General features: G+C 39.6%; 1 protein-coding gene across 2 annotated transcripts in view; it reads right to left on the bottom strand.

The window, feature by feature from the left end:
* Nucleotides 1-22,874, bottom strand: part of LOC148048952 (zinc metalloproteinase-disintegrin-like) — a 30,649-nt gene extending 7,775 nt beyond the window's left edge. The window contains exons 1-15 of one of the 2 annotated variants that reach the window (XM_087703602.1): nt 22,718-22,874; nt 21,879-21,985; nt 21,303-21,379; nt 20,443-20,521; nt 19,182-19,258; nt 18,081-18,273; nt 16,382-16,444; nt 15,646-15,717; nt 14,169-14,338; nt 12,901-12,985; nt 11,548-11,678; nt 9,750-9,927; nt 8,661-8,750; nt 7,413-7,614; nt 907-1,012 (exon numbers count right to left, since the gene is read on the bottom strand). In XM_087703602.1, coding sequence (XP_087559728.1) covers nt 907-1,012; nt 7,413-7,614; nt 8,661-8,750; nt 9,750-9,927; nt 11,548-11,678; nt 12,901-12,985; nt 14,169-14,338; nt 15,646-15,717; nt 16,382-16,444; nt 18,081-18,273; nt 19,182-19,258; nt 20,443-20,521; nt 21,303-21,379; nt 21,879-21,985; nt 22,718-22,769 — 1,682 coding nt within the window. In that variant the 5' untranslated portion in view covers nt 22,770-22,874. The remainder of the gene's footprint in view (nt 1-906; nt 1,013-7,412; nt 7,615-8,660; nt 8,751-9,749; nt 9,928-11,547; nt 11,679-12,900; nt 12,986-14,168; nt 14,339-15,645; nt 15,718-16,381; nt 16,445-18,080; nt 18,274-19,181; nt 19,259-20,442; nt 20,522-21,302; nt 21,380-21,878; nt 21,986-22,717) is intronic. The other variant, XM_087703601.1, reaches the window with a different exon arrangement.
* Nucleotides 22,875-23,100: the final 226 nt, after the last annotated feature.

The raw sequence follows: 23,100 nt of genomic DNA, 5'->3' as shown, positions 1-23,100 counted from the left end.
ATTTATGACTAAATGCAATTCATAAACACATCAACCAGGGTTTGCTCAGTATTATGCAGGGTAAACAAGCTGGGTGATGTCAGCCCAAAGAGAAAAGCTGATTATAGCGTAGTTCTATTACTTATGACCAAAATGTGTGAAGAATTTCCATTTCTGAACAAGGCTGTTGGTAAGTGAGCTGCACCCAATTTTATAATCTTTTTGCCATGGTTGTTAAGTGAATCACTACAATTGCAAAATAAATCACATTGTTGTTAAGGAAATCTGATACCCCCATTGTCTTTGATTTATTGGAAGCTGGCTGGAAGGTCCCAAAGAATGAACATGTGATCTTGGGACACTGCACCAAGCCAAGCACCCAAATTTTGGTCACATGACTATAGGAATGCTGCAAAGGTTGTAAGTGAAAAGGCAAGTTCCAAGTCACTTCTTGGAAGTCATTAAATAAATGGTTATAAGTCAAGAACTATCTGTCATTTCTGACACAATGTTTTAAAACTTAGTTTCCCAAGATGGAAAACAAAGGAAAATTAGCCATTCAGAAATTGATTCACATTTCTACTGTTTTAGCCAGATGGCAGAATCATATTCCTGCAGATGTGGACCCTAAAGAGCCAAGGTGGCGCAGTGGTTAAATGCAGCACTGCAGGCTACTGCTAGATCAGCAGGTCAGCGGTTCAAATCTCACCGGCTCAGGGTTGACTCAGCCTTCCATCCTTCCGAGGTGGGTAAAATGAGGACCCAGATTGTTGGGGGCAATATGCTGACTCTCTGTAAACCGCTTAGAGAGGCCTGAAAGGCCTATGAAGCGGTATATAAGTCTACTGCTATTGCTATTGCTAAAATATTTCTTATTATCCTTATATAATATCATAATCATAGAAAGAAATAATTTAGATTGCTTACTGTGGTTCACATGGAATCGTTACACCATTTTCCCTTCTGCAGTAGCCAAAATCATACCCTCCTTTGTTATATTTATCAAAGCATAAATCTGGAGCCACGTTTGCATCTTCAAGAAAGAGTGAGAAACCAAGACAAATACATGAATGTATAACATGCCAGCCGGATAAAGAATAACTTAAGAGATCCCAGAGTATTAAAGAAACTATAGTTAATATTTACTTATTTGTAAGCTACTATTTTGTAACTCGTTATTTATCTAATCCTCATTATGCCTGAATCATTCTCTATCTGATACAGTGCTACACTAAACTTCCTTATTGAATTTTATGGCACAAAAGCTGAAGCCACTTTTATGCCTCTTGCAGAAGATCATGCAGAAAATCAATGGCTGGAGGGGAATCTGAATGCAGTTTCATTCCTCTGTGTGCTCATTCTCATTTTCCAACTTTAACACTGTTGTAGAAATATCCCTGTGCTGGAATGTAGTGAGGAGGGAGATCCCTGTGTGGGAGATGATGAAGTCCAGATGAGTAAGAGTCCATTCACACACCACAGATATTACATGTGAGAGAAAAGGTGAAGACAGATCCTCTCTAATAGTTTACATAGTGTATTTTATGCAGACAGCAGAGTTCTTAGTCCAGCAAGATTTTGTTTACAGGAATGAAAGAAGAAAGAACTCAGCATGGAAGAATCATTACGTGTTATTCTTGATTTGAGGCCTGGGTATAAGCCTTTTTGAATATAGCTTGACTACTTGCAAAAGATTGAAGTATTATAATTCTTTGGAATGTTACATCATTTCACGCTATTTACTGACCAAAATAAAGAACTCTTGGTTTGAATTGAGAGTTTCCATTTTCAAAGCAATGTAAATAATCCAACAAGTGCCCGTTTATTGTCTAAATCACATCTTGCATAAATCCAATTTCAATTTCAATTTCAATTTACTTTATTTGTATGCCGCCCTTTTCCCTGAAAGGGACTCAGGGCGGCTCACAATTCAAGGGAGGGGAAAACAACAAAATTACAAAATATAAAGACATACACAGTTAAGAAACACAACAATCATACCATTCGGAGTGGGGCTGCAAGTCTTTAGTCCCAGGCCTGTCGGAACAGCCAGGTTTTAAGGGCTATGCGGAAGGCCTGGAGGGTGGTGAGGGTACGAATCTCCACGGGGAGTTCGTTCCACAGGGTCGGAGCAGCCACAGAGAAGGCTCTCCTCCGGGTAGTCGCCAATCGACATTGGGCGGCTGATGGAATTCGGAGGAGGCCTAGTCTGTGGGATCTTATTGGTCTAGTGGAGGTAATTGGCAGTAGGCGTTCTCTCAAGTACCCAGATCCAATACCATGAAGGGCTTTGTAGGTGACAACTAGCACCTTGAAGCGGATCTGGAGACCAACAGGCAGCCAGTGCAGCTCGCGGAGGATAGGTGTTACGTGGGTGAATTGAGGCGCACCCACGATCGTTCGCGCGGCTGCATTCTGGACAAACTGAAGTCGCCGAATACTCTTCAAGGGCAGCCCCATGTAGAACACATTGCAGTACTCCAGCTTAGAGGTCACAAGGGCACAAGTGACTGTTGTGAGAGCCTCCCGGTTCAGGTAGGGACGCAACTGGTGCACCAGGAGAACCTGGGCAAATGCCTTCCTGGTCACAGCTGACAAATGGTGTTCAAGAGTCAGCTGTGGGTCCAGGAGGACTCCCAAGTTGCGAACCCTATCTGAGGGGTGTACTATTTGACTCCCCAGCCTGAGAGATGGAACACTTGACCAATTAGTGGGAGGGAAGCACAACAGCCACTCGGTCTTATCTGTCTTGAGTACAAACTTATTAACCCCCATCCAGTCCCTACCAGCCTCGAGGCCCTGGCTCATCACATCCATCGCTTCATTGAGTTGGCACAGGGCAGACAGATACAGCTGTGTATCGTCCGCATATTGGTGGTATTTTATCCCATGCCGTCGAATGATCTCACCCAGCGGTTTCATGTAGATATTTAAAAGGAGGGGGGACAGGACTGAACCCTGCGGCACCCCATACAATAGGGGCCTAGGGGTCGATCTCTGCCCTCCAACTAACACCGACTGCGACCTGTCCGAGAGGTAAGAGGAGAACCACCGTAAGACAGTGCCTCCCACCCCCACCTCCCGCAGTCATCGCAGAAGGATACCATGGTCGATGGTATCGAAAGCCACAGAAAGGTCAAGGAGTACCAGGATGGAGGCATGACCTCCATCCCTGGCTCTCCAAAGATCATCGAACAACGCGACCAAAGCGGTTTCTGTGCTGTAGCCAGGCCTGAACCTAGACTGGAAGGGATCCAGATAACTAGTTTCCTCCAAGGACCGCTGGAGCTGAAAGGCCACCACCTTCTCGACAACCTTCCCCACAAAGGGGAGGTTGGAGACTGGACGATAGTTGTTTAGAACGGCTGGATCCAAATATGGTTTCTTCAGGAGGGGTCTCACCACCGCCGCCTTTAATGCAGGGGGAAAGACCACCTCCCAAAGGGAGGTGGCAACAACTGCCTGGATCCAGCCCCATGTCACCTCCCTGCTGTTAACAACCAGCCAGGAGGGGCACGGGTCCAGTACACATGTGGAGGCACTTACAGCTCTCATGGCCTTGTCCACATCCTCAGGGGTAACAGCCTGAAACTCAATCCAGTGATGTCCTACCAGATTATCTCTTGGTGCCTCAGCTGGTTCTGCGGGATTGGAGTCCAGGTCCGTCCGAAACCGAGCAACTTTGTCCGCAAGGAATTGGATGTAGTCCTCAGCTCTGCCCTGCAAAGGATCGCTCGTATCCCTCCTATTTAGGAGGGAACGGGTTATCCTGAACAAGGCGGCTGGGCGCGACTCAGCGGAAGCAATCAGAGAGGCAATGTATGATTTTTTTACGTCCTAATTGCCCGGATGTAAACTCAGGATGTTAAAAGTGCTCGGTCCGACTCGGGTTTTCTGGATCTCCATCAGTGCTCTAGGCGTCTCCTTTGGCACTTCATCTCCCGGAGTTCCTAGGTAAACCAAGGAGCCCTCCTGGATCCACTGCCTCGGAGCGGCCGTAAAGGCGCAATCCGGTTAAGAGCCTCTGTCGCTGCTGAATTCCAAGCAGCAGCCAGAGTCTCCGCCGGACTGCGGGCGAGAATATCAGGAATGACCCCAAGCTCCGTCTGAAAACCCGATGGGTCCATAAGTCGCCTGGGGCGGAACCACCTGGTCGGTTCCTCCTCCCTACAGTGGGGGTTTGGTCTCCAAAAGTAAAGCCTCAGTAGGTAGTGGTCTGACCATGACAGGGGTAAGATCTCACTACCCCTCAGACCAAGATCACAAGTCCACTGCTCCGAGAGAAATACGAGGTCGAGCATGTGACCCGCTGAGTGAGTTGGGCCCCGAATTACTTGGGCCAAGCCCATGGCTGTCATGGAAGCCATGAACTCCTGCTCTCCATCAGAGTGTTCACCGAGCGAAGGCAAATTGAAATCCCCCAGAAACATAAGCCTGGGGAACTCAATTGCCAGCTTGGCTACCGACTTGAGGAGCGAGGGGAGGGCTGCTGCAATGCTGTTGGGAGGCAGGTACATTAACAGCAAGCCCACTTGACCCTTGGGGTCCAACTTCACCAGCAGGGACTCACACCCGACAAGCTCCAGAGCAGGGATCCTACGAGGTACTAGAGACTCTCGGATAATAATGGCCACACCCCCACCCCTTCTCTGAGCTCGCAGCTAATGGAGCACCTGAAAACCCTCTGGGCACATCTCTACGAGAGGGACTCCTCCCTCCGGGCCCAGCCAGGTTTCAGTAATACATGCCAGGTCTGCCCTCTCGTCTAAAATTAAGTCCCGAACGAGAGGAGCCTTATGAACTACAGACCTGGCATTTAGCAACAACAGCCTGAGACCAGGGTCCTGATTACTCGCGCCATCTGGCCTTGGAGTGGGACTCATAGGGCCGGAAGGAGGGATCTCTGTAACGTAGTGAGCCCTCCTTCCCCGGTAATGGCCAGCCCTAAAGTCCCCGCCATATCTGCCCCTCCCTGTTAAGACCATAATGCTCCGGCCCACTCCCGTGTCCATAGTTCCACCAACCACCCCTATGGCTCCCGCGTTCCTCGACAGGCCCTCCAAATCAAATACTCATTCGTTCACCCAAGCAGTCCCCACGTAGTAATTAAAAACACAGAATACAATAATAATAGGTTAATAAAAAGTGGGATCATTCACTCAATCACATGCATATCCCATACACTCACCATACCAGTTAAAAAAATTGTGCAACTGTGCAAAGTTCGTACAAGGCTTGTACTAAGATAAGAGAGGAGGTCTTAATGTTCTTAGCCTTCTCCTCTGAAAAGTCCAGTAAAGAGGGCAAGGTCCAAAGGTATGAAGTAATTGAAAGATTAGTGTCAGTTGGGGGGAGGCACAAAGTAAGCTCCCTGCCCACATCTTCTAAGTGAAGTTCAGGAGAGAACGGGGGCAATGATCGTACAAAGGTTGAGCCACAGGGGGAGGGTGGGGGGGCATCCAAAAGGGCTATGGCGGTGGCAGTTGCAGCCAACCGCCCAGTTCGTCCAGTCTCTCCAGGCGCCCAGATTGTTTTTTCCCCCTCAGGAGCAAAGGCAGTCCAAATTAATCCCCAAAGGTTCTGCAGACCGGGCGGGTGTTAACAAACGATGTTGCAGATCCATTGCAAATCCAATGGATCGATTGATTATGCAAGTGGAACAATGTTCTGACTTGCTGTTTGGATTCCCTGTCATCATCACATGTCATCTGACCCTTCATAAACAATTTAGACAAGGGGATAGAAGGGAACTCATCAATTTTTCTGACAACAACAAGCTGACAGGAATGGCCATCATTTGAGAACATAGGCTTAAGATCCAGAAGGATCTTGAGAGACCTCAACACTTTACCCTATCTAACAAAATTAATTCAATAGTGAAAAAAGTAAAAAACAGTTATATATTTAGGCAAGAACAACCAAATCACAGGTACAGAATAGGTGATACCTGGCTCAATACTATAACTATAAGAGGGATCTTGCAGTCCTAGTGGACAATCACTTAAATATGCACCAGCACTGTGTTGCAACTGCCAAAAATCCAACACAGTCCTAGGCTACATTAACAGGGATAAAATCAAGATTATTAGAAGTGTTAGTACCACTTTATAATGCTTTTGCAACACCACATTTTAAATATTGCATCTAGTTTTGTTCGCCACAATATAAAGCAGATGTTGAGATTCTAGAAAAAATACAAAGAAAAGGAACAAATATGATAATGGAATTGAAGGCTAATGAAGAAATTTCCTGACAGAACAATTAATCAGGGGAATGGCTTGCCTTCAGAGGTTGTGGATGCTCTAGCATTAGCCGAGGTGGCGCAGTGGTTAGAGTGCAGCACTGTAGGCTACTTCAGCTGACTGCAGTTCTGCAGTTTGGCTGTTGAAATCTCACCGACTCAAGGTTGATTCAGCCTTCCATCCTTTTGAGGTGGGTAAAATGAGGACCCATATTGTTGGGGGCAATATGCTGACTCTGTAAACTGCTTAGAGAGAGCTGAAATCCCTATGAAGTGGTATATAAGTCTAACTACTATTGCTATTGCTATTAGAAGTTTTTAAAGAAGAGAATGGAAAAGGTATACGGTTTCCCTCTTGATCAGGGGGTTGGGCTAGAAGACCTCCAAGGCTCCTTCCAACTCAGTTATTCTGTTAAGTCTGACTATATTAATGACCCCAAACATTTATTTGGGTTTTGTATATGCAAAGCCTCACTGCACCACTGATTTATGGCCAAGATAAATCTCCATGCTTACTGAAAACTATCTACCTTATATGAAAAAGGGAAAATTATTTTCAGTTTCCTTTTCAACATAAAACCATGCTGAAAATTTTGCGAGTAGTCTGAAAGTCAGGAGTAATGAGTGACAAGAATAACATCCCCCAAGATCTGTTTCTTAAATTATTGTGCCAAATGTAAAGAAAATTTTGATCTAGGGTTTGAATATTCTTAGCACACAGTCCCATAATCAATTTATACTATCTCTCATTGAGATTGGCTCATATCTTTGTCCAGTTTGGGAATGTATCCACAACCAACAAAAGATCCTTTCCCCAAAATCATTCTTTCCAGATTTCTTGACTGCAACTACCATCATCTTGGACCATTGGCCATGTTCTCAAAGGATGACTGGAGCTTTCAGAAGATCCGGAGGGCTAGTCTCTAAAGCCTCCAAAGAAAGAAGTTCATCTTGAAATTTTTTTCCATCTTTACAAAACCTTCAGAAATTGTAGGTGCTCCAACACTGGAGATTTTTAAAGATGGGAAATGATACATGGTTTCCTGATTGAGCAGGGAGTTGGACTCCTTCTTAATCTGTTATATGCAATCATGATTTACTATGGATACAAAGGAGAAAATCTTTGATTTATGCAATGACTGTCTTAGTCTTTTTCAATAAAACTACTTTTGAAATCCTCTGGTTGACTTACCTGGCGATTTATTTAATTGAATAAAACATTGTTTCTGCATGGTGGGACATTTCCCATTGTAGCAGTAACCTTGGTTGTTTTGGCATGGTTCTCCATTCCTCTTGAAGCTATCTGTGGGACACTCAGCCGATCGGCCAGTGCAGAGATCAGGCTCGTCACAGTCATCCTTTGCTGGCCGGCACACTGTTCTTGCACTCTTAAACTGTGAGTGAGAATGGAAAATACTCCCACCTATAATTCTTTAGCAGCAGAGATCAGAGTGAAACTATGATTCATAACACATTTCAAAATTTCCTCTTCATCTTTTTGAGGACTACTAAGTAAGGCATCCCTTGCAAAAAATTGCTTTTTTGCAATTGTGTAATGTGCCTAGAAGACAGTTGCAGCCTGTCTTCTTTGCTATGGGAAAATGATTGCAATGAAAGGCCCGATTCCTGAAACACAAGACTTACATATTGGCTGACCATGAAGTGAAAATCAATTGGGCTGCCTTGAAAAAGCAGCCAAAGTTTAATTGATGAACTTCTCATGATATATTTTTATTTTCTTTATTTTCAACACAGAATTTTCTGTGGTGCTGAAAAATGTCTTCTCTTCCTATAAATCGGGGCTTGTGATGAAAATATGGAAGGAACAAAATGATCTGGGACTTATGCTCAAAAAGTTCATTGCAGAGTCATCTGGGACCCTATATGGAAGGAATGAGGAAATTGCACCTCTCTCTTCATGAACCTGCAGCACCTCCAGAATGTGCCACCAAAATAACTGAATTTAGAGCTTTAGAAATCAGGTAGAGAATTTAAGGAGGCGGTGGGAGAGAAGCAATTTTATTTCCAGACATCTCTTAAACCTATTTCCATCCTAAAAATCTCAGTGAGAAAAATGTCACAGCATTACAAGAGACCTCCCAGAACCTTCCCAAAAGTCAAGGAGCTAAGTTAGGGCATCAGTCCCAAACATTGGGCACCCTTATTTAAATTGGACTTCCATGCAAAGTCAATCAAAGAACAAATTTATTATTTTCAGAGATTTAATGTACAGAAAGCGGGTATTTTCAAATAAGAGGCTGAAATTTTGTTACATTATCCTCCCTATGGATATGTTCATAAGGGTCAAATAAGCTGGAAGAGGGGATAGGAATAGATTAAAATGTTTTGATCATAGTAAGCAGCCAAGAGATATTACATTTTATATGGCTAGTATGCAGCAGGGTAAAATCTCTCGGTGTTAAAAATAAACAAGTCTTACTCTGCATTTCTTACAACACTCTTCAGCGTCACACTGTGCCCCAGGTTTCAGCTTACAAGTTGCAGCATCGCAACAGGTACTTTTACAATCCTGAAAAGCAAAACATATCAAATGATGTCATAGACTTCTCAGCCTGGTTTTTTTTTATTGGTCTATTTTGAAGAGGGAAACTGAGAAGGAAAAGATATGTCTCTGATGGGTTCCCTCTTATGGGTTTAAGCTAGCAAATGCACAAACAGTTTGTTATTATAAACGGTTGATTGCATATCTATGTGAAACTGACTTATCTGATATTTCCTATGTGAAAACAATAAAACAAATAAACATATCCTCACCTCCCAATTGAGCCCCTATTCCTTTCTTATTCATGAGGGATTTTGTAATCTTCATGCCAGCCTTGGAGGTAATTCAAAGAAGAAGCACCAACAATGAATATTAACACTACCCTTATTTTAAGGTTACAGTAGCAGAATCTTTAAATACTGAATGTACATTTCTATCCTCTCATTTTTATGGACCAAAAGAATAGGTGGGATCTGTTCTCCTTGAGATGATTGCCCCTTGCTTCAGCAGGCTAATCTGTCACACTTATGTGACCATTGAGTAGATTATTCCTCCTTATTTTGTCTCTCAGGAACATTCTTACAAACCCTTATATGTGTATTTAATAATATAAAGAGAACACTTCAGTAAATCACAGTTCTTATAAAAATATTATTAGGGGTCGGAGCATAGATTAAAGATCATAAGTTCTGGAAGGAAGCAGCTCAGGAAAATAGTGGGACAGATCATGTGTCCATGTCAACAAAATAGATTTTTCAGTAGGGAAGAATTTTGTTGGAGAGGTAAATCACCTATGTTTAAAAATATGCTGTCTTTCCCAATTGTTAGTGAGATATCAGTTCTTTATTCCTCTATGACTGGTTCCTCAAATCCAAAAAGCCACAGCATTCATGCATGTAGATAAAGCACATAAACCTATGCCATTCAGAAACAAACCTAATGCATGGCACAAACCACTTAGATAGCCAGATGCTTTTTGAAGGAGAAAATTTTTGAAAACACTCTTGTTGGTTTTTTAAAAAATACCTGAGGAGAGCCACAGTCACATTCTTCTCCCGTCTCCACAAAGTAATTTCCACAAACTGCAGGTGCATCAATATCTGTTTTCAAGGGTTTGTTGAGAATGCATTCTGGGAGTTTTGAAGTTAGATACGTCTTGCATTGCTCAACACTACAAGAGCTGAAGTCATAGAGAGGGACACCACTGCAGAGATGAAACAAAGTAAGATCAGGACATTATCCATATCTGAACTAGAAACAGAATTCATTGCAAAAACATATAAGATGGAAAAGGGATGGTTAATGAAGAAATACAGTGATTTTTTTTCTCTAAAGCTAACAAAGTGATTTGTTAGTGAATCTTTTCTCTAAAGCTAACAAAACGAGTAAGAGAACTATTTGTTCTTTTGATCTTACTCCCAGATTATGCTCTCTCAGTTTTATATCCACCAATTTTCTTTTCTTTTTTAACCAAATACATTTTCAGTGACAACACAATGGGATATTAGTTGATTGAGCTTCTTCTTGTGTTTGAATGGGCTGCCTTTCATTTTCATTTTTAGGCAGCCTCTCTGTGGAAGGACAATAATATAAATTGAAGGGGAAATAGTGGGAACTTGTTTTTCTTTTTCTTTTTTGGAGAGAGAATACTTTTTATAGCAATGAATACTTTGAGGCACATAGAGAGCTAAGTATACTAACTCTCTATTTGCCTTAAACTAATAATTGTTGAATTCTTTTTTTGAAAAGGTCATAATATCAGCGGTGTCACACTGACCTCCGAAGCTGCGTTCTTAAATAGATGCAAACATGTTATCATAAACCCACCCATACATCTTCCTAATATTAATACAAATCAATAGGAATATAATCATTGGCCCTCAGGTTAGGGGCTGAAAACAAGAACGCAAAGACAATCTGCAGGTGGTCATTAAATAGACAAGATCTTACAACTCTTACACAACGGTTATTGGGAGTTTTGCAATAGACAATTGCTGAGAAGATTTCATCAATTTGTTTTGCTTCATTTTTCCTTTTCTTTTTGCCTCTTGATGAAGCAAAGGCTAAACATGCACCTGGAACAAAATATTGCTAGTCCTTGACTTGCTGCCACAGAATTTCCATCGCCAAGCAAGCCAGTTGTTAAGTGAGTCATGCTGAGTTTTATAATCAGTTTTGCCACTTTGTTTAGTGAATCACACAGTCATTAAGGGGCTCCAGCTTGCTCCTTTGACTTTACATATGGAAGGACAGATGGGAAAGTCACAAATGACAATTACATGAATGCAAGATGCTACAACCACCATAAATACATACTGGTGTTGTCAACTGCCCAAATTTTAATTCTGTGACTGAAGGGAGGCTGTAAATGCTGTAACTGTGAGGACCAGTTATAAATCACTGTTTTCAGTGCCATTGCTACTTCAAATGGTTGCTAAACAAATGGTTGTAAGTCAATCACTCCCTGTTTGTTGTTCCCTGTTAGTTTCAGAAGAATGCAATGTATGTCAGAGATGTAACATACCTTTTATGTTACAAGGGGCAAGGGAAAACAATAATTCTCCCCCCCCCCCCCACATTCTGCTTCTTATTTTGGAAATTTTGGATGTTTTGTCTCTTGGGCTATTCTGTTTCTTTAAACTCTTGTGGTTTGGAGGAAGCTACTGAATGATTGCTATTCAATTGTTGAGAGCAGTTCCCCCTTTATAACTTCCTAACTATTTAATTTTTGTGAGTCCTCACTATATTTAATTTCACAGTTAATTGCAAGTATTTAAAAAATAACTTAATTGGAAAGGCATTAAAAGTGTTCCTCAGTCCTTACGTTAGTTGCGGAGTCATAATGCATGTGTCAGCAGGGCAATTACAGCCGTTTGTGTCATGATTAATGCCCAGATTATGACCCAACTCATGAGCCATAGTAGTTGCCATCAAACCTGTATCTTCGGTATGATCCTAAAGAAAAGAGAATACTTTGTTTATTGTTAGTCTGCCAAGAAACTGAAAGTGAATTCAATTATCATTAACATTAATTGTCTAAAAATGATGACTAAGTGAAAAAATTTGAGTTGAGGATACCATCTCAGAATTCATCTAGCTAGCTCTTCTGAATGCATGCATGCCCACCAAGACTCCAGAACATACACAAATGCATCCAGAAGAAAACTTTAAAGCCAGGAAGTTACAGCACAGGAGAAGATCAAAACTGATCCATCCACTGTCTGCATTTATTTATTTTTTAAAATAATTTTTATTGAATGTTTTCATCTTTAAAAACAGAATAGAAAAACACTACAAGGACAAACAAAACACAAAACATACATAACAATATAAAGTAATTATACATCTATCTTCATTTATTTAGTAATTAAAACTTAACAGGCAACTTCTGTCCAAAAATATTCAGCAATTTTTGTGCGAGTTAGTATTTTCACAATATTGAAGGCTGAAGCCCTAAACAGGCTTAAGAATGAATTATTATTTCTGAATAAAAATGACCTTCTTGAGCAAACAAGTTTAGAATTACCTCGTACTATTTGAATCCTAACTGTGCTTCATAAGAAACAAAACTTTATGAGTTTTTTTTATTGCCATGTTTTTCAATTCTTTCTATGTGAACAAAAATTAAGTTATTTGTTTTTCAATAAATGCATATTATCACCTTAAAGAATATAGTTTTCTTGTAGAGTCTTAAAATACTGTAGTTTTTTTTCCCTTTTTAAGTAGGTTTAGTATTCCCTCATTTTCTCAATGCACATTAATTCAATCATAGGCAATCTAGATCCTAAATTTCTTGTAAGAAAACAAGAGTGATTCATGTTTGTCATTAGGATTGCTAAGAATATGGTTCAGAAGCATTATTTGGGAGTGTTGTAATCTGTTGTAACCTGCTTATTTGCTAATCAGAGCACAGTTAGACTCTTCCAGAAACATTATAATATGTTGTCACCTTCTGATATATAGCTCATGGCATACAAAAAGCTCAATCTACATTTCTAGAATGCATTGTACCAAAATGCCATCAATTGAGGCAGGACCCGGAAATGTCAAATCTGCAAATAAAGATGGATGAAAATGATTTGGATAAAAAAGAAGATTCTTTATTTGTAAAGAAGTTATGCCTATATAGGCGTTTTCATTTGAGTACAAATAGGTAACAAGTATCATTTCTACTAACCTGAATAATTGCTACAGAGTCCTCTGACTTGCAGATGCTGCCTACGGGAGCATATCCTACAGTATCTCCTTCAAAGTCAATGGCCCTATAAGACAGAAGGGGAGATCAATGAGAAAGGGACTCTTCATTATCAGAATGAGGAGGAAAAAAACCCATAAAAATAATATTATGAGAAACTGTATGATAAGGAGAACATTCTGGAAAATAATATACAACAGTATTTGGAAAAATCCGTACTCCCTAAAGTACTGGTCACGGTTAAATATATGTTGAATGAATGAATGAATAACCATGAAGAAATGGACAGAAGAATAATTAAGAGACAACAGAATAACAAAACATCAGGGCTTGATGGGCTACTGGCAAAATTTTACAAACAGCTAGAAGAGACATTAAGCCCAGTGATGTTGGAAGTATATAATGAAGTACTGCTAGAAGCAGAAATTCCAAACTCATGGATGGAAGAAAACAGCATTCTCATACTAAAAGATGATTCAGATTTAATGCAGAAAAAAAATTACAGGCCAATATCTTTACTGAATGTGGACTATAAAATATATGCTTAGACAATAGCAGAGAGATTTTATGGCAGACATAAACGCGAGACACCTGGCCTGTTGGGACAAAGCGGCAAGAACGTCCCTGCCACCTCCGCGCTCCGCCCCCCCGCCCCCAGCCTCCTCCGACCCCACCGCTGTGAAGAAAGAAAACACACACACACACATACACACAAAAAACCTCACAATAAAAAAAATACAAATTAAATTATAATAAATTTGAATCCTCCCCACTCCCTCCGTCCGATCCACCTTTTCCAGCTGTGGAAACTCTCTCAACTCTCCTCTTGTCCGCCCAACGTAAGCGTGCTCAACGTAAGTGTGCTCATAAGGCATGATTCGCTGCTCCCCGATCAGGAGGCGGGAGAATCAGTGCCTAATTTGCATATGAAAGTTTTCGCTTGTTAACTCCTCCTTAACTTTTAAAAGGCGAACAATTCCTTAGGCAAAAGAGGCCCCAAGCCACTGTGACTTTGAATCTGGTAGCAACTACCCTGGCTTTAATTATTTTTAAAAAATTATTTAAAATTCTTTCTTTTCCCTTAGGAGACTGGTGAGACCCCGCCTCCCCTGCCTCTAGTGACTGCACGTACCTGGTTCACATATGGTTTAAAGTACACAGCATAGAGTGGAAGAGCTGTACAAGCACTAATCTTCCCATAATACTCCATTCCCAGATATCCCTCTCCCTTTCCCCACAATGAGACGTACGTGAGTAATTGAGCATTATCATTCCCTTTCCGTGGCAGCAAATCTGTTTCTCTCCATGTTTCAAATGACTTCAAAGTGGCATCCTTTGATTCCTGCACGTTAATCTTATCTCCGTTGTTCCAAATTTCTATGCCAACCAGTGCAAGGTGAATTCGCAAAGATCTCATCATCTGTCAGGTGGACATGGCAACAATCAGAAACTCAAATACAAGTAGAAACCTTTCAAGATTAAAAAGCAACTGATATTGGCTTCTATGGGCAGGTGAAGGGAAAAAAATATCTAGGCATCAATAGAAGAGAAATCCTTGTAGCTCAAGGTTGAATGGTGGAGTCCTTGGTGCTCCTCCCTATGACCAATTAGATCCTACAGATTAGGCCTCCTTCGAATACCATCCGCTAGCCAATGTCGTCTGTCGTCCCCTCTGGGGAGGGCCTTCTCTGTGGCTGCTCCGGCCCTCTGGAATGAACTCCCCATGGAGATCCGGACCCTCACAACCCTTCCGGCTTTCCGCAAAGCCACTAAGATGTGGCTGTTTCGGCAGGCCTGGGGCTGACGAGTTCACAAACTGTTGTGATTGTTGTTTTGTTTTTAATTTTGTTTGTCTTCTGTTCTGTTTGTATTTCCCCTCCTTTTGGTTTGTTAGCCGCCCTGAGTCCCTTGGGAATAGGGCGGTATACAAGTTGAATAAACCTTAACCTAACCTCCTTTCTGCTCTAAAGTTGTTTAGTCAGATAATGAAATGTCTGCAAGGAAACCAACAAGTTCAGACAGCACTAAGGACTCCATATATTGGGCAAATAATAACAATAACAATAATAAATGAATCAATAGTCAATGAAATTTGTGTAGTTGATTATTCTCTTTAATCAGGAACAGAAGAGGAGGAGGACTGAAGGGATATTTGGCTCATTGATCTTTCTGCTGTCTCCCTGATTCCAACAGATCATCAACAGTGAAAATGTAAAGAAGGCTAATAGGACAGTACAATATGAGTGTATCTCCTCCCAGGTACCACAATCCAAGTCAAATTAAGTTCCTCTCTCCAGGTTTCTTCTCAGAGATCAATTTCACAATCAATTGGCTGACTCTGTCCATCTCTTTGTAATGTCCAAGTTCAGAACCATTAACCGCAGCCTTCAAGGAATCCAGCTACAGGTGCTGTTCTGACTGTATTCTTGCAACACTTATGGATTGGCTACCTCTCAACACAGTGGCTGTATTCACGTAAGAGGCCTATTAAACTAGTTACTCAATTAACCCATTTCCTGGGATGGCCTTACATGCTGGATCACCAGCTGGCCTAATGACCTTATTTTGCCTCACTCCAAGCCACAAAACTTAGCGTGCTTATAGAAGTCCATCTCCTAGTTCTCTTTACCTTGTTAAGTGTGCTATGTGAACACAGTGAAAAACTGGGAAGGGGCTGAGAAAAGTTTAAATCCAACAAGTGAAATAATTTTTGCCATGTCCTCTTACCATATTTAAAGTGTTGATAATTTCATATATTCTTGTTCTTATAGAAGCTGAATTGCGCTCGTATTTCAGGTACTACAGAAAAGATTTTTAAAAAGTTAAGATGATATCATGATTATATGAAGAAGGGAGAGAAGGAGGAAGATAAAGAACATATTAGTGAAAGGATCATTGATTTTTTTTTATTTAGACAAAATATTACTTTTTATTCAAGCAATCCAAATAATTCTTTTCTGCTGATTTTTTAGTCTACATTTGTGCCATTAATACATCAAAATTATTAACTTTTCAGCAGCATAATTATGCTCTCCTCCTGGTTGGAGAAAATTTTGGTCACCCTACTGAGATGCTTTCCTAAATTGGATACCATATTTCCATGTTTAGAGAAGTGAAACAGAAGCATACTCCGCTAGACATCTTATTTTTTATGTGTTGTCAACTTGGATATAGAAATTGTGCAGGAAAGTTTCAAAGAAACCTATATAACTGTTTAACCAGTGTGGGATAAAAATAAATTTAGATGGAATCCAGGAAGAATAAATGTGCAAATTAGAGTATATTTACACAAATGTCTCCTACCTTTGTAAATATTGGTTGGGTCTAATAACAAAAAGAAATATCAAAGTTTATGATGAAGCACACGTTAAGAGAAATCCAGTTTGGATGTTTGTTAATGTCTTCAAAAATGTCCACATTAAAAAAGGCAGAAATTAATGGGAATGATATCCCAGATACTTACCATTCTGTTGTCCACAGCTACGAAAAACTCAATATATTTTTTGGCCTGCCAGTATTTGTCTTGCTAAAAAAAAACAATAAGCAAAAGTCTGTTTAGACATGTTGCTCCCAGCAGCCAACACGAATCTTGGTCATCATCAGATAATCAGAAAACTGCTTGTTATACAATTTGGTTAAAATACTTGGCCTTTCAGAAATATTGGCTCTTTGAAGAAGACATTTATAGGGAGACAGATTGTTTAAATTTTAGCCCTTAGAGTGGGGTTCCCCAATCCCTGGGCCATAGCCCACTACATGGAAGTGGTGGGTGAGAATTGTTATAAGCATGGGCATCTCCACTTGCATGGGCAGCAAGAAAGTATGGATGGATATGCTCCATTTGCTCACTGCTTGCACAAATGGAGCTGGGCACACGCATGATCCTGCTGTTCATGGGGAACAATCCCTTATTCCCCCTGCAGTCTGCAAAGCTGGAAAGGTTGTGGAACTCTGAGTCAGAGAACGTGCTGTTAATTTTTTGAGGAAAAAGTACATTATGCAATGGATTGTCAAGCAGAAACAAAAGTTGTCACCTTTTTTAAAAGTATGTCATGACACGAATCCCTTTCTTTGTATTAATATGGTGTGGCACTTCTTTCCAATTAATTTGTTTTGGGAATTTATAATTCAATACTTAAAGATAAATTTATATATGAATACCTAGTTCTGAACAGAATTTAATAGGAATGGCTTTCTTTGACAAATTTTTCAGCCTGATGCTCCAATGACTTTCCCACTTTTCTTCCCCTTTCTCAAACAAAGGATCTCAACCAATCATATGAGAAATATGGTGATGTGGTCCTGCTATGGAACTAATTAGACCAGTGGTAGTCAACCTGGTCCCTACTGCTCACTAGTGGGCGTTCCAGCTTTCATGATGGGTAGTAGGGGTTTGCTGTAACACTGCTTTATAAATTTTATAAAGTAAAGTTACTTCTCTACTTTATAAATCACCATTACTGTGGAATCGCTGGGCGGCTAGAAAATTTTACTACTAACAGAGATAAAAAAGGAGGGTGGTAGGTATAAAAAGGTTGACTAACCCTGAATTGGACACTGCCTGCAATGATATCACACTATGCATCAATGACAAGATAAGGGGAGAAAATCTGACATTCTGACCCACTGAACACACTCTAAATGGTCAAAGATTTATATTTTTCTTCTGATGTAATTTTAAAATGATTACTTGAGTATTGTTTTTGACACAATCAACAAGAACAAAATGATTAATTGCTCAGAGTAGTTTCTTTATTACTGCTCTCCTATAAACAGGAATCTTGCCAGATTAAAGTACATTCTGTGTAACCATTGGATACATCCTCTCCTTGGATACATTTTCTCCTTGCTATTTTACTGTCACTTTCTTAACTCTGCTGCAAAAGATCCATTTTGACTAGAGTGACAGTGAGCAGATATTAAGACTAGAACATTCGAAATAAAGGACCAATTAAGGATCAATTAAACATAATGTATATAACGTAACCATAACTTGCTGAGTATAAAGTATTTAGAAATGGGGGCTCCTCCCTTATGAATTCTATCCAATCACCACCCCCACCCCCAAATAATTTCTCTTTTACTTTACATTTGAGAAACAAATAAATGAATCCCTGTTATCTAACCATGTTATATACATGAGATTTTAATGTAAGACTTACTTCAGGAGTAAGATTTAACTGAGAGTTCATTTTGACAATCTCATCCAATTCCCAAGTATCAGTTACCCCACAGATTTTGGGGCTCTCATCCTCCTTTTCTATATTTTCAGAATTGTAGACTGCATGGGCTTCATTGTCAGAAAGCTTCAAGGGCTCAATAAGGTATGTCTTTCCTTGATGCTTGAAATGTCCTCTGTAAAACAATATATAAAGGGGTGGTCACAGATGGAGAACTAAGAGAAGAGAATATTGGGGCTAAAAGTGTGACAATCTATTCTCCAAAGTATCTGAAGGCATAACAAGAAACAATAGATCGAAGGAGAGATTTCCTGACAGTTGGAAAAATTAAACAGTGAAAAGGTTTACCTTCAGATGATGTGGATGTTTCATCACCACTGGTTTTTAAAGAGAGATTGACAGCCATTTGTCAAGAATATATATACAATAGGTCTTGTACTTGAACAGGAGATTGAACTAGAAGACCTCTATGATTCCTTCCAATTCCATTATTCTATCATCCTGTTCTTCTTTTATTACTCTGTTGTTATTATGTTATGTTCCATCATTTCCTTTATTCCTCCACTGTATGGACATAGTCTCTGTACAAAGGGGATCTTTTAAAGTCTTCCTTCAATAACAGCTGTTTGGACAACATTGAATCTGACTAATGACTTTGAATTGTGGGGTCCTTATGTGGCTAAGATATCTAGCTGGTTGGAGAAGGTGTGCAGAGTGACTTCCAAGGAAGTGTTTCTGGGTAGAACTGAAAAGTCTGCTTGCCTCTTCCTGTAGACAGTCTAGCAAGGTATGCAATCTGAAGCTTACTTACCTTCTCTACCTGTAACATTACCTCCTATATACAAAGAAGAAATGGGCTTGGCAGCTCCTTTATACAAACCTGATTTAGCTCCCTAGTGTCTCTATTGACTGGCAGCAGCACTTCTTGGTACTCAACCAAAGTCTTTCTAAATTCTGCAGAGGGCTTAGATCAAACCCAACTAATTTGCATGAATCACTGATGTCCCTCAATTTAATTATGAGATCTCCAAGAGGAGCATTTTATTCTTAACAAAATAAATAAAAGATAAGTGACTATCTTACTTCAAGCCATTGCATGCACTGATGACTGCAGTTGAGTCAGCTTCATTCTGGAGGTGTCCATGATAATAGCAGTGATCCTGTGTGGAGGCAAGAGGACTACATTGGTTAAAGCTTGTTTGTAGTATGATTTGATGAACAGAAGTGCGGTTCCAATGTATTTCACCACATGAATGAAATATTAAGAAAGCAATTATTCAGAACATTTTGATTTTAGGGGACAGAAGACTTGCTTAATATTGATTGTTCCAAAATGAACAGACTAAATACAACTGTCACTGGTAAAATACTAAGAACTTTTGGGCAGACAACCAAAAGAAAAATAGAGAATGTGTTGTTAAAATTACAAGCCTTTTTCTCCATCAACCTTGTCTTCTTGGAGATCAACTCTATTGATGAACCAAGGATTTGCTGAACAAACTTTCAAACTTGATGATTGTCCTACATTCTGAAATCGTACCATAATGTATTTAAAATTCCACATTTGCTAATGATACCAATTAATTGTTATTCCCTTGAGCCTGCCTAATGAAAGCTTTCAGAAATTTACACAGAGATGTAATTCCTAGCATCATCTGGAAGCAGGATCCATGTAGCATTAAAGTCAGGAGATTTCTGTTACACACTCAGTAGGAACAATTGGTATGAACTTTGAAGAGGCTAAGCCAGAAGTAGATTAGTTTTGGAGACAGGTGATGCACTTTTATATCATTTTGGGGGGAAGAAGCCAATGACTTTATGAAGCACTGGTCAAAGGGGCCTAGCAGAGATTATAGTACTTGATACTTCTCAGGAAACAACAACTGAATGAAAAACTGCTGGTGACCTTCTGCCACTGCACCATAGAGAGTATTATAACTTACTACACCTGTAATAAGGATCAAAGTGATTTTTTTTCATTTTTAGTATTACAAACAAATGATTCTGAATTGATCACAGTAATCTGCTTTAAAAATCAAAATGTAGATCTTATGAACCTGATGTTCTCATAATCAATCTATTTGTGAAACTCACTCCCCAGAATGTTTGCTTTTAACCAGTAGGAAAAAACTGGTTGATTGAATTCTTGCCCTACCAATTCAATGAATGAAACAAACTGGGTTTAACAATCCATACATCCTTACATGACTATTTCAGTATAAGATACTTTACAGCTCTACAGTCCTTGTTTGAGTAGCCTGGCCTGGTACTTACATATTTGGAATATTAGTGCTCAATATTCCTCTCAATTAATTTCCTAAAAGTAAGACACCCTGGATATTACCTCAACCGGAGGGCTTGTTGTAATTTCTCTGCCATCAGGGGAATAATGAGTCTCGGTGTAATCCTTGGAAAAAAGTCCTCTGGAAAGAATTTAAAAAAGTGAATTTGATGAAACTCCTTGGTTTTATAAAGGAGAGCCGCATAGCTCTATTAACTTAAGAGTAAAATGAAGAAACCTTAAAGAAATGGATGCTTTGAAGCTTCATACCGAAGCATCTGTCTTGAAGTTTTAAACCAATATATGGAGTCACTTTCCATTCCTAGTGTCAAAACTATGCCTTCTGGGATTGCCTTCTCTTTTTCAAATCTACACGTTATTTGCTAGTCTTCCACTTCCATGCCAAAATGTGATCATTCAGATGCTGCTCTTGAAATCTGGATAGCCTTCATATTTAAACCAAACAAAAGGGGGTACTAGACTTTCTAAAGCACACATTAGAATTTAATATGAAATCTCTCCAGTGGTACAAGATAAAGTGACACAGGAATGCCCATATATAGGGGAATTTCTTTATAGCCTGTACTTAACAATAAATGCATTATACATTTAGAGGCACATATAGAATGGTCTATGGAAATTCTCAGTCATCCAGAGGCAAAATACAATCTTATCGATATAGGTTGCTCAAAAGTAAGATGCATTGTAAAATCAAAACCAGGCCGTCACTCTTAATGCACCAGATACGTATCTCGGTGTTAATACTAATATTAAATTGCACTAGGACTTCAGAGACTTCCAATGTTTACAGTACAGGGACAGCCATACTAATTTCAATGGTGATGTTTTGGGGTAATGTAAATGATATACTTTCTTTTAGCTCTAGTTCTAGTAAAGTTAAGAGAACTTCTGAATTAACATACTTATTTCTTTCTAGGTGAAGGACCACTGGCGCTCCATTCACTTTAAATTCATATTGCATTGTATCTTCATAGTTAGTCTGAAAAGCAAATAATTCAGGGTTGATTTTTAAATATAGGCAAATAAAATGTGTACCTTCTTAACAACTCCACACCTGTGTCAAATGGAGAGCTGTGGCCAAATTATTTATTAAATTTAATGTATTTAATCTAGTGATTGAAGGGCACTATAAAATTAAATTTAAGCATAAATTCAAGATCTCATTCTCAAGCTAATTCCCTGCTCAATCCCTCTTCCCTATATGGCTGGGTGTTTCGAAATACTTTATTAGCTATAGTAGCCAATTAATATTAGGAAATTCTCTGCTAAGTTACCAAGAGTCTCCTCAAATTTACGTGAAATGGGAAGCCATGTAAATTTGTTGAATGAACAAATGAATGAATGAATGATTTAATTAATTAATTAAACAGGCATATAGATTGTAATGCAAAGATCCAGGTAATCATTACACGGCAGCAAAGAAATACCAAAAACTCTGTTGGCTGGCAAGAAGTAATTTGCTGAGATCCCTTTCTTACCTCTGGCTCAGCATTCTGAACTCCTCCTTTGGGCAATGCAGGGACTTTTTGTGGATACACTACTTCATAATCATTAACATTCCCAGATTCTAGGATTATAGAGCTCCCTTTGTAATGGGGGAGGGGAGAAGAAAAAGAAGAAAGGTTTGCATTACTTTGGGATGTTATTCTACCATTCTCACATTCACAACTCAGTTTGTTACTCAATTATCAGTGAAGAATGGAATCTTTTTCTAGTGGAAATCAAGGTTTTCTTTGGCTATGAAATTTGCTGAATTATGTTTGACCGATGGGAGACTATCTAGAGAAAGTGATTTGGGCAGCTGCAAAAGAAAGATTTTGGAGTGTGAATAATCAGAAAAATAAATAAATATATCTCGCCGAATGTGCAAGTTTGTGCACTGAATGATAAGGATAACATGAGGAACTACAAATTACAATAGTCTGATTCACACAATTCAGTAAACCATACTACATTATTAACATTTTGCTTCCTGAACCTTTCTTGCCACAAACTCTGTTTCTCCTCTTCAGTCTTCTAATTCTCTTACTCACATTATTGGAAAACCTTTTCTTCACATTGAATATGATTTTCTTCTGAGGATATTAGGAGTTTTCTTTCTTAGGATCTATTATCTTGACAAAATTCCAGAAAACCATCTATATAACTTTACAACAAATGTGATCCTTGAGAGCAAGAACTCTTTTGCTCAGTCTTTCAAAACTGAAGTGGAGCAAATTTTGGTTAAGTATCAAAAGAAAAACCATAGAAACCTTTTGGGTGCCATAGACTTTTAGCAGTAAGAATTTGAAGAAGGAAACCAAAGAAAACATCTTACCTTGATATGGAAAAACCACTAAGCATATAGTTACCAAGAGAGCTTGGATCATTTTGAAGCCTGGATGGGCTTGCGGACAGGAAATCTCCTTCTGCTTCCAAGCCAACCTGAGCTCTTCTCCTGTTGACGGTGAGAAGCATGTTCTTCAGCTTCATTCATGCCCTTATATGCGAAGGTGTTTGCTAAAGGATTTGCCCTACTTCAATCTTGTAACAATATTACTGGAGGGCAGTTTTCCAACTGGCTTAGTGCTTGTCACTCCAACAATGACATCTGGAAAGCTTCTTTGACAACATCCCTCAAAGCAAAAGCCAAAAGGTGAGGATTAAATGCTCTTATGAATGCTGTCCTTGGCTCACATGTTAATACAACAAAAGTTGGGG

The sequence above is a fragment of the Thamnophis sirtalis genome, unplaced genomic scaffold (genome assembly GCF_051295495.1).
Source record: "Thamnophis sirtalis isolate CommonGarterSnake01/CBP01778 unplaced genomic scaffold, rThaSir2_p1.2 scaffold_2, whole genome shotgun sequence".
Lineage (NCBI taxonomy): Eukaryota > Metazoa > Chordata > Lepidosauria > Squamata > Natricidae > Thamnophis > Thamnophis sirtalis.
This window is presented reverse-complemented; position numbering and strand designations above follow the sequence as displayed.